General features: G+C 44.7%; 1 protein-coding gene across 2 annotated transcripts in view; it reads right to left on the bottom strand.

Moving 5' to 3' along the window:
- Positions 1-544: 544 nt before the first annotated feature.
- Positions 545-12,119, bottom strand: part of LOC119374291 (protein VAC14 homolog) — a 53,879-nt gene continuing 42,304 nt past the window's right edge. Inside the window, exons 14-17 of one of the 2 annotated variants that reach the window (XM_037644368.2) lie at positions 11,072-11,151; positions 7,612-7,784; positions 4,689-4,807; positions 545-2,390 (exon numbers count right to left, since the gene is read on the bottom strand). In XM_037644368.2, coding sequence (XP_037500296.2) covers positions 4,769-4,807; positions 7,612-7,784; positions 11,072-11,151 — 292 coding nt within the window. In that variant the 3' untranslated portion in view covers positions 545-2,390; positions 4,689-4,768. Of the gene's footprint in view, positions 2,391-4,674; positions 4,808-7,611; positions 7,785-11,071; positions 11,152-12,119 lie in introns of both variants that reach the window. The other variant, XM_049410974.1, reaches the window with a different exon arrangement.

The following is a 12,119-nucleotide window of genomic DNA, read 5'->3' as shown; positions in this document are numbered from 1 at the left end:
TTGCGTCCATGGTTGGCAGAGCGATGAAAACACTACGGCAGTTCGAGGTGCACACCCAACATTACCAAACCGACTCGCAGTTTTCAAGCACGCGCGATACACGGTGCCATGGGCTCCGCCGCTCGACGACGACCGCGCGAGCCGACCGGAAGTGGCGCCACAGACCACGTGGTTGCGCCGAGACGCCAGAGAGAAAAAAAATGAAAAAAAAATGCCGCCGGCGCTGACGTCGCCTCCTCGCACATCCGCCCTCCCTCCCTTCACGCCGCGCGCAGCTTTCCGCGCGCTCACTGCGTTGAGTTGAGGGAGAAAGCTGCGGAACGTGATCTCTATAATTTGGTACTTGACGGATTAGAAAAATTTTTGCGGCATATGACTCGTGAAGAGTCATACGTCAATAATGAGACTATTCCAATATAACTAAAAAAGGTGTTGCAGGGCCCCTTTAAAGGTATTGTATCTCGAAAATTGTACAGTTGAAATTATACAGCACTTAAGCACCAAAGCATGCTAATTGTTCACCTAAAAGGCATGAAATGGCAAGTGAAACATTCATACAAAATAAATAGTGTAGCCTTTATTTACGTCACCATAACTCACACTGTACACAGGCATCTCAACGCTCCGTAATGCCCGGCCTACAATAAGGCAGCTGCTGTATCCACAACAGGTGGATGTCATTTAGTGGAAGATTTAGCGTTTACTACATGTTCGAATGCAAATGACCCGCCAACAATCTCTGCGCAGGTCACTGCGAAACATCCCTCAGATAATTCTTTAACACCTCGAGTAAATGCGCGCATCGAGTTCAGAATACCCTCACAAAGAACAATGCCAAACGCGGCAGCGCTACGTAGCAGCGGGCACACTACAAACTCCAAGAAACAATCGCTTTTACTCTCCGGCCCTTTCGGTATCCTCAGCACTGGCCAGGATGTCACCATTCATGGCTGGTCAAGTCATCCACAAAAAGAAACTGTTTGCCTGCTCGAAGGTACGTGCGCTCGCCGCTCTTCCTCCTCACACAGTGAGAGGAAGCACTCTGCCAGGAGGAGAGACGAGCCGACAAACTGAGCGTGTCGGTGGAAAGAGCGAAAAAAGCGAGGGCCTCTTTTGGGTCATCAAACGCCTGTAACTTCAGCTATTATGGCACCGCTTGGAGAAATTCTTGCGGCTGCGTGTTTGTTGAAGGCTTGTGTGCAACTGCAATATCACAACTGAGTTTCGACCTCTGGGTGGTTGAGGGGTTAAAACATCATGCTTGCAACTCTGCAATAAATCAGAATTCTGAAAGCAAGCAAGTGATATCAGTACTCAAAGCACAGCGATTGACCACAACAATTTACACCTTTGCCGAAATTCTTTGCAGTTCCAAAGCCCTACCCTAGAGTACACCATCATTGGCATTTTTAGTCATATGTGACTCATTTAAGTGCTAATATTGTAGGCTTCTCGTAAAAAGCTATGACAGCTATTTCTGCAGTCAAGTTAAAATACCTTTTTTAGAGCTTTTCAATTTCCATTGGCAGTTGCAAAAAAATTAAGGATACAACTGCGAAATCCTCTCCATACAGTCACCTAAGTTCAACCGTTCGTTCTAAGAGCAGCCATTTTATTTTACCCAGTTCGGCACTAGCTCAGAAGATTTATACACTTCATAGCACATCACAGTGTGGTTAAGAGTTGAAGATGTCTCTACAAAAACTTCAGAGTGATGCATCACACCAAAATGACAGCTTGTATTTATACTTTTGAGAATATAATGATGCATTTTCGTCAAAAACAAACCAAAGAAATTTTCCTACCGTCACACTCAACTTTATCACTGATCGCTTTTTTTTTCTGTATCAGTATTCACCGCAGAGATTCGATGCATGGAAAAAAATTTTTTTTTCAGCCTTCAAGCAAAGCTCTTTTGCATGCAGGAAGCTCGCATCTGTCACTACAAACAAACCACAATGTCACACAAGTGACTTGTGACGCTGGCTCCATGTCGCTTGCTACAGCTTGATCCCAGTAAGAAGGTGACAATACAAAAATCTTAAATCAACTAAAAGGAACAGAAGTACCAACTAGAAGTTGCACTTGAGAATTTTCTTTTTGCTGAGTGCTTCTACATGACGCTCGTCAATTCTCTTTTTTTTAATATGGAACCACTTTTATAAAGTGGCTTCAAGGAATGTGGGGTCACAATTGCATCGCAATAGCGTTAAGGGTGACACAAAAAGAAGGCAATCGTTGAAGGCATCCTCTAGTGTGACGCGGGAGCGACGTGTGACCCTCGGCAATGCGGAACTCTATGCATTGATGAGAATTGTGACACCTAAGTCAAATTCCTGTCATGCCTGGTGCCCAGAATCCACAACAGCCACTCACTCGTAGCACTTGGCCTGCAGAGCACAAAGAAAAAAAAAAACGGCAAATTTGTAAACTGAGTACACCATTTATCCAGGATGAATTGACAAGTACCGTAGTATGTTCTCGCATATAACCCGCACCAAGAAACGGAAAAATGTTCTTAAAAAGTGGGGGTATGTTGTATATACAGGGGTATATACATGTATTTTTTTTTTTGTAGAGTTATCGGCAGGGGTGCAGGTTATATGCGAGAAAATACGGTACACACAGCTGCAATTACATCGCATCTAGAAATGAAGACTACAAGTACTGTGCAGAACTAATGCAGACTTTACTCATTGTGGGAGTCAATATAAGGCTTTTGTTATGCACCTAAAGAGTTGCGTCTTTCTGTAGACTGCTGATAATTTGGGAGAGAAGGGGAGAACTGCGATTGCAGTTCGCATGGAGGAAAACAGCAGCCCCGGTATGTGCAGCTAGCTACACTGCAGTAGTTGGGATACAGGAGTTTGAATTGCCATGTCTAAAGGCTGCCAAACATTGCAGAAAGCTATATGGTCAGTGCAGATGCGTGAGTATTTCTGTTTCAGAGATGAATTTAGTTCATCATATGTACTGGCAGCTCAACCTTACTTCGAACACACGCATCTCTAAGGGGATTTGAAGAGGAACTTTAATTATACTTCATTTTATTCTGTTTCATTATAATGGCGACAGCAGTCTCAACGAGTATTTTCAAGCAGTTCTTGGCATTTCAACACCGCCATTAGAGATTCTTAGGTGCCCAGTATTACAGGATATGCAAGAGCACTTACAGAATACCAGGTTATTAGATATTGGTACAAACATTTATGACATTCAGTCTAAGCACAATTTTATGTGCCATTTTTTCAATTGTTCTTGTCAAAAAAAAAAAAAAAAGGTCTCATTTGGCAAGAATTTACACCAGCAGTAAAGTAGCGTATACTGTTCACTGCAATCACAGCTTAATTAAGAGGGTGGGGGGAGATACTATTAAATTTAAGAATTTCAAGTTTTCCAAATTTCCCGTTTTCCCTTATGGAGTTCTGTGCCACTGTGGCACCGCTACTCCGGCTAGCTGACTGATTTCATGCACGTGACCAGGACGAGGGGGCTTTGCAGCGTCAAACTTCTCACTAGGGGTGTGCAAATATTCGAAATTTCGAATATTTTTCGAATAGTGTTTGCTATTCGATTCGATTCGCACTGAAATTTCACTATTCGACTCTCAGTAAACGTCCGGTTGAAAGTGACCCCTTCAGATTTCAATAGCTTCACCTCATCACACCCACGTATTGCGCAAAGCTGCCTTCAAGCTCCGTTACGGTCGAACTTGGGCAAGAGCCAGTCAACGTCCGATTGGAAGTGGTCCCTATATTTTCAATATGCTTCACCTCATCACACCCTGTATTGCGGCAACGCTGCCTTTCAAGCTCCGCTACGGTCGCAAATGTATTAACTCAGAAAACGCTGGTTCCAATATGGAGATGAAACCAATCCTCAAGCAGTACAGTAGACTCTACAGTAAACGGCAATCTCTTAAACAGGAATTGCTGCTTAAATGGAACACCACTGCCTGTGGTAGGATTGGTTTCGTGTCTTGAATTCTGCAGCCCGTGCTCCCTTCTCAGTCAACGGAACTCCTGTTAATGGAACACATTTTTCCCTCGGTCCCTTCATGTTCAGTTAAATGAGAGTCTACTGTACACTGGCCTCAGGGATCTCCTCAGAAATATTTTAGGGCTGGACATCTTGGAAGTAGGGGGCGGATCAATATTAAGTTTAAGAATTTCAAGTTTTCTGTTTTCCACGCACATCCACATTTAATTTCTGGTTGTGCATTTCTGGCATCTATGATGCACAGAGAAAATGGAAGCAGGGGCGCTTGTGTTCCAGTGCTGGAACTGGAGTTGGCAATCACTGAAGCCACGGAGCCACCCTATTCAGACTTTTTTTTTACATAACCAGGTGGCAGAACGCACAATTCCCCAGCATTGCCCACACACAGTTGCTATATACTGATTCCTCAGGTTCATACTACAAAGGGTTCATTCGAAGCTGTAGGTGGTGAAGCGGGACGATGAGCGGCATTTCTACCACTGCCCACCGTTGGGAAAACCCTGATTGGCCTGCCACATTCGTTATGTGATTCGGCAAGCTGGCTCACTGAATAAAAGGTGCAATTAATGTTATTTTATTCATTCACAGTGCAGTGTCCATTCCTTGAGGGCGAGAGCACAACCTCAATAATCAGTATACGCCGAGATGCTCGTGGACAAACTAACGCTCTTTAACCATGAGACACTCACTAAGCCTGGCCGCTGGCTTAGCCTTCTTGTGAGACTCCTGCACCTTCTGGAAGTGCTCCAGGAGCTCCTGGAAGTTGATCTCAGACTTGCACCTCTCTGCGTTGTTGTTCTCTGCAGTTCTGCACACAGGCAACGCATTAAAAAAAAAGTGAAGCACGTCAATAAGCAGGCAAACAAAATATACAGCAGAAACCCACTCGCCTCAAATGCCATATTTTCTCATGTATAGCCCGCCCCTGCAACTGAAATGTTATATAAGTTATGTTACGTTACGTTATAGTAAGGCCAGCAGCTCTACTTCATATAGCCCTTAGCCTCCAATCTGGCGTAACTAACGAAACACTGGCCACGCAGCAAGCCAAGTGACATTTCATGCTGTTCATCACTTCAGCATTTACTGATTGCTGAGAAGACACCATATACAAAGGTACGAGCCATCTGGTCATCCCTGTCAAGGTGTGCAGTTCCTGCCAGAGCGACCCCCTCCCCTGCCCAACCATTCACGCAACGAGAGACGGGAAGCGCGTTACTCTGCTCAAGACGCGATTGTCGGTTGCCCTCGTATGCTTTCACTCACATATAGGATGTGTGGGACAATGCTATCGATTTGGACTTTATGCGGAACCTCACGGAGACGGCAAAAATGTGCCTAAAGTGTCCATATAGATGCTATCGCAATAAACAAACAAAGAAACAAACAAAATCTCTGCGCAGTGCTGTAAAGCCTCCTTTTTGCTTTACCAAACAGCAATGCCACAAAGCCAACTTGCACAGTGAAATTTGTGTATAACCCACAACTTGACTTGAGATGACAATTTACAGTATGTTTTATGTGGGTTACATGCGAAAAAAATACGGTATCACTAATACCAAGGCGTTGGACTGGGCTAGTTGGTAGTATGTTGTCAAAAAGGATAAAAACCAGGGGGAAACACAAGACACAGTGAAAAGAAAACGACTGGGACAGGCTTTTCGACGGTATCGCTATCTACAGAAATAAGTAGAACCTCGGTGATACGATCACGGCTCGTACGAATTTCGGGGTGATATGAATTTTTCTGTGGTCCCGGCCAAGGCCCATTAGCCTGCAGAGTAATGGGGTAAGGTTGTTGCGAATCGATTTTCACCCCACAACGTTTGATACAAATGTACGCCACCGCGCAGGTTCAAGCAAGTTACTGCAACGGAAGACATGGCCATGCGCGGGCGCGGCTACTCGAGCATCGGCATGCGCAATGCAAGCGGTGTATCCTCCAAGATAGGGCGCGTGAATCTCGAGAGGCCTTAATGCGCCTTCCCATACCTTCGCGTTTAGATTACATATGGCGATAGCGTCACGATCTTCTCTTCTTTTTTTTTTTTCTGCCCCATTGGCGCGTGCTGCTGCTGTGCTCGAGGCAGCGCCGTTGTACTGTGTTTACATGTGCCTGCCAGGTTCGATGCACGCCATGTCCTCGCAATCAGACATCCTATGAAAGGTGAACGAGCACTGAAAGAGGAAGGGGACGGTCTTGCTGAAGGAGCTAAGCCTCGCAACATCAACATGTACGACTGTTGGGGACGCGCACACCTGCCAACTCTCCGATTACGGGGATTACAGGAGAATACTAAGTAAGCCTCCCGACTGTGCGGGGCACGGCCGTAAGTCTACCGAAAAACAATCCCAACACCACCGCGATCAGAAAATAACGACAACAAAGGACAGCAGTTCTAAAATTTTCTGGCCTTCATCTATGGCGTGCAAAGCACTCCTTAAGTCACTTTCGCCGCGGTACTCTGGTGTCATGCGAAAAAGCGTACTACGATTTGGAAGGGATTAGTTGTCACGCGTCGCAACACATCTGGTTCATTCATTACACGTGCGTGCACGCGCCGTATGTTTAGGAGTAAAGTATGATTGGTGACGCCTGAAAACTTTACTGGCAATCATTCAGAGCTGTTCACGACGTTACTGCGGCCCTGAGAAACAATAAATGAAAAGGTACGCTAGCTTTCTTTTGTCGCACACTAATTTTCCATATTTTCTGGTGATACGAATTTCGGATGATACGAATATTTTTGGTGACCCCGCAAGATTCGTATCACCGAGGTTTTACTGCAGTTTAACAGCGATTTGATGATGCTGTCAGCACTGTGCAAAAGACGTGCCAATCATCTCAACACACTCGCTTGCACAAAAGAAATCTTTCAGGAAACCAACAACGTTGCGAAAAACATGGCAATAATAAAAAAGTAAGAATTCTCGGAGTATTACGTCACAGAACTCACATATGTTTATACGTGAGTTTCATGGTCTGCCATGAGCACCAGAAAGCAGCTGTTTGGAAAGGAGTGCTTCTTCAATGAAAATGTTGATGGGATAAGCACAAAACAACCATGCTGCTTTTCGCAGTTTCCAGGTGATAAAGAACCCAATTTACAGTAATGCCATCTGGGCAGCAGCTAAATCCACCATAAACGAAATGAACTTTTCATTTTTCTTAAAAATGTGGCATGTGATAGTGCAAAGTGTTACCTTAAATCACTAAAACAATAAAACGCAACATCAAGGTCAGCTCAGCGACAGGCACAAAATTTTTTAAAACAAGATAATAAGTGAAATATGCATGCCCTTGTACTCTACTAATCAACTACAGATTAGAGAAGGTGCAGATACGAGAAGTGCTTCCCTCAATTAACCGCAATTCGAAGGCATCAAGATGCCCGACGGTACACAGATGTACAGTCAGCACCCATATGAGTTCCAACATGCTGCCCTGTGACCAAAGCAGCACCAACACTGCATGGTATAACACTATTAGTATTTCAAGACTAATTTCACTTTTGCCGGTGTTAAAGTATAGGCTTGGGACCCCTTCAATCATGGCCACCGTATTGCAGTTCATATTGAGCACCACTGTACAACTCATTAAACGCCACTCACCTTCGAATAGTGGTGCCAGTATCCATCTGCTGCAGGGACGGATGCGGCAGGCAGGCGAGCCTTGTGCGCAGCGTGTGGAAAGCCTCGCTCTGGGGCAGTAGCATGAGCAGGACCGTACAGAGACTTGACCAGGTACGACTGCTGCGGGCTGTCCAGCAGCTGCAGGCGCAAGTCTACACACAAACAGGTTGGTGCGAGACGGTCAGTCTACCCAACTAACTGAGGCTGCAAAACTTACTTTCTGCATCAGTAATTCTTGCAGGAGTCATGCAATGTTTGCAGCGAATACGAACAGAAAAGAAAAAAGATGCAAAAAAAGATCAGTTTCACCACAAGGGCAAAGCAATGAATGCGATAGCAACAAATTGCAATGTTATACGAAGTAAGACTGGCAGCTAACCCTTTAAGATCCAGTCTCGCGTAACTCTACAAAGCACTGGTGTAAGAGAATACAGCCGCTCCAGGGAAGAGAAGGGGATTTCGCACAGTCTCTCCGCATTGAAAGCACAGCACGTAGAAGGGTATATGAGTCGTCTGCTGATGCCTGCCGAGGTAGCGTGCGTGCCAGCGATCGCAACCGCGCTCTCACAATCAAAGCTCACAGTTGCTACTCGAGCGACATGACACTCCCCCCCTCTCCCCATCTCCCCATGTTCCTTCATGCTCCTTGCCAAGACGGGCAGGGCATTTCCTCTCTGCTTGAGCAGCATTCGACGGCAGGCCTCGAACGCGGGGGGATTTTATCGCATGCGCCCTCCGAGCGACAGAGATGGGCTGGCTAGTTTGGTCTCTGCTTCAAGCCACATCCGTCCTCCCCCCATTCGCTCGGCGCCGCTTTTACCTGCGTGGTAGTAGAACATACCAATGCGCAGAGGGTATGCTACCCGATATGGCTTTATACCGGAAACGTGCCGGCAACCGCAAAAACCCGTCCGGAGTGTCCATATAATTGCTATCGCAAAATGACATGTATGCACAGAATGCAAAGCACAGTCACAGCATCAGATAGAGGAGTGGCCTTCATAGAGCCCAAAGTAAACTCTCCTAGGGTGACTACTGCAAGTACAGTTGCAAGGTACCCACTACGCCATAATCACTACCATTTTGTGCAGTAAGCAAGTACCCAATATGCCATCATTTGCAAAGCAGGGAAGCACACACTATTGCATCATTTTGCGAAGTAGCGAGATTATCTTGCAAAATGATGCAATAGTGGGTATTTGTCATCATCATCATCAGCCACAGCATCAATGAAGTGTGCAGCTACATAGGTGCAAGTATTGCCTGACAGGCGCATAATGGGTACCTCGCTACTTCAAGGAGCGAGGTAACCACTATCACATTTCATTGATGCTGCGGCTGATGACGATGACAAATACCCACCATTGCATCATTTTGCGAAGTAGCGAGGTACCCACTATGCACCTGTAAGGCATTACTTGCACCTATGTGGCTGCACACTTCATTGATGCTGCGGCTGATGATGATAAACTATGGCTGAGCCATTGTAATGGGTTGAAAGCTTTAGACCACCTTCTCGTTAAGAAATTCACATCATGTGACGCCTAGTGTAATTTTACTCTTCTGCCACACAATATTACAACTGTAAACGTGATTCCTCGTCCGACATGACACCTGCATAGGGTCTTCCTGCGAAGGAGTTGCAAGAACCGGGATAGTTCTGTGGTAGAATACTCAACTGCTAAGCAGTGTCCCTGGGTTCGATTCCTGCTTGAACCTTGGTTTTCTTTCCTCATTGTGCCCAACAGATGCGATGGATATGCAGTGGCTGGCAGCAGACAACTATGTAACCAAAACTGGCTGCTGTGAGCTCATAACAACTTATGCTGTAAAAGTGGTTAATGCTCCCAAGCCCAAGCCTATTTGTTGCACCAATGTGTATGCAACCAGCACTATTGCCAAAAGTAAATCATACTTGGTAATGTCGAAATCGCTGTTCCTTTAACTCTAAAGTCCAAGTTCCACTCGGCCTGTCGAATTCCAACAATATTGCCAAGTACAAATCCTGCCCGGGCAAGTGAGTATGTGGTTAACAGTTGCCAGGAATCGATACTGTGACTTCACATTCAGCAGCCAGAAAAGAATAGGCAAATTCAGTGAAAGAGGTAATGCCACTGCAGCAGTCTTGTCAAACTTAGCAGACCCAATCATGGGATGAGCCAATCTTTCACGCTTGTATTTAAATATTTATAGTGTGCCCCCAGCAAGTCAAATGTTCACTCCTTTACGCGATCTTGGGCGACTTCATGCCCTCCTACAAATCTTCGTTGCTCTGAAGCATCACTTGTTTTCAGAGATGAAGTATCTTGCACACTCCAAAACATGGTACAGAAGATGAACAGTCACATTCGCATTATCACGAAGCCAAACAAAACACAAATGTTTGGCAGTTTAGAAAATTACACGAACTGGGCTATACAAGGAAATCCATTAAACTGCTCATCACATGTCTCTTCGCCCAGCATTACACTGAAGTACACTTAAACTTTAAATTAACAAAAATTTTTAACAAGTGGATTGGTTCTCCCCAGCCTCTCTCTTTTTTCCCCTGGTGTATCTGTTCCTTTCGTACAGATAATCGAGACTTCTTAGCTATCTCAATCTAGCATCAGTGCTTATCAGGTGAAGTATAATCTACACATCAATACAAAAGACGATCAACCTAGCATCAGGGCTTATCAGGTGAAGCATAATCTACACATCGATACAAAAGACGATCAACCTAGCATCAGGGCTTATCAGGTGAAGCGTAATCTACACAACAATACAAAAGACGATCAACCTAGCATCAGGGCTTATCAGGTGAAGCATAATCTACACATCGATACAAAAGACGATCAACCTAGCATCAGGGCTTATCAGGTGAAGCATAATCTACACATCAACACAAAAGACGATCAACCTAGCATCAGTGCTTATCAGGTGAAGCATAATCTACACATCAATACAAAAGACGATCAACCTAGCATCAGGGCTTATCAGGTGAAGCATAATCTACACATCAACACAAAAGACGATCAACCTAGCATCAGGGCTTATCAGGTGAAGCATAATCTACACATCAACACAAAAGACGATCAACCTAGCATCAGTGCTTATCAGGTGAAGCATAATCTACACATCAATACAAAAGACGATCAACCTAGCATCAGTGCTTATCAGGTGAAGCATAATCTACACATCGATACAAAAGACGATCAACCTAGCATCAGTGCTTATCAGGTGAAGCGTAATCTACACATCAATACAAAAGACGATCAACCTAGCATCAGGGCTTATCAGGTGAGGCATAATCTACACATCGATACAAAAGACGATCAACCTGGCATCAGTGCTTATCAGGTGAAGCATAATCTACACATCAACACAAAAGACGATCAACCTAGCATCAGTGCTTATCAGGTGAAGCGTAATCTGAATACAAAAGACGATAACTCACATGTGAAGATTGGTGACTCAATCAGCTGTACAAGCTTGTCGATTTCGGTGAGGAACTCGACCGTCACCTCCATGTCACTGCTGTGATACAAGTTGCGGCTAAGGAAGGAATGTAGACGCTAACATTGATTGCACAGTGACACGCAGTTATTTGAATTGAACCAACCCACGATTCACTTTTTATTATTTATTACATGGTAGGAAATTGCAAAATGTAAAATGTACAAAAATTCCAAACAAGATTTTCGAATCGCCATATTTCTTAAATCACTGTATCAAATCCTGCGAAACGGGACCACGTCATAGGAGTATGGGTCAATAAAGTTGAAAGGAACTCTGCTTACCACTTTAGATAAAAGAATATGAAACGATGCCATAACGTGCAGCACTATTTCATTATCGGGATAGCACGTTTCTGCACAGACATAGACTACCTCTGCCACATGTTTGTAAAGAAGTGTGACAGAACTAATCAAACGACGAGTATACATCGAAACACCATGCTAATGAAGGCCCAAGACATGAAAATTTTGCCACAACGAAATTTCTTAGACTAGTTATTGCTGATAAAATGGCTCTTTTTTGTTCGGCTTACATTTGGGATAAGCCTGTTTTTATTTCTGGCCTAGCTGACCTTGGGGGATTGGACTAGGATCATGGTCACCCTAGACTAAGAGTAAGGACAGGTAATCACAAGGCCTCCCATTTCTGAGCATGCACACTTTTGGCGTACTTTGTCACAGTACATTAGAACGCCTGGCTGAGGCCCAATTTGAACAGCTGCCAAATGCTCCCTCGCAGCATCGGCGTCCATTATGACACAGAGTTTTATCACTGCTTTTTGTTCAAAAATTGGAGGCCAGTGACTCCAAGACCATTGGTTAACGTCATTGGAGTGCCGTTACATAGGATATACTAGCAAAAGAAAATGCTGCCTCATACAGACATGAAGACGGCAGCGCAGTGACAGCGACGTGAAGAGCATCTATGTAAATAAGGCCTCAGTGTGATTGCTCTTTAAGCACACTACCACTCAAAATGTTTTTGTT

Source organism: Rhipicephalus sanguineus, chromosome 11 (assembly GCF_013339695.2).
Source record: "Rhipicephalus sanguineus isolate Rsan-2018 chromosome 11, BIME_Rsan_1.4, whole genome shotgun sequence".
In the NCBI taxonomy this organism is placed as follows: domain Eukaryota; kingdom Metazoa; phylum Arthropoda; class Arachnida; order Ixodida; family Ixodidae; genus Rhipicephalus; species Rhipicephalus sanguineus.
Note: the sequence above shows the minus strand (reverse complement) of the source record. Positions and strands in the feature narration are given on the sequence as shown.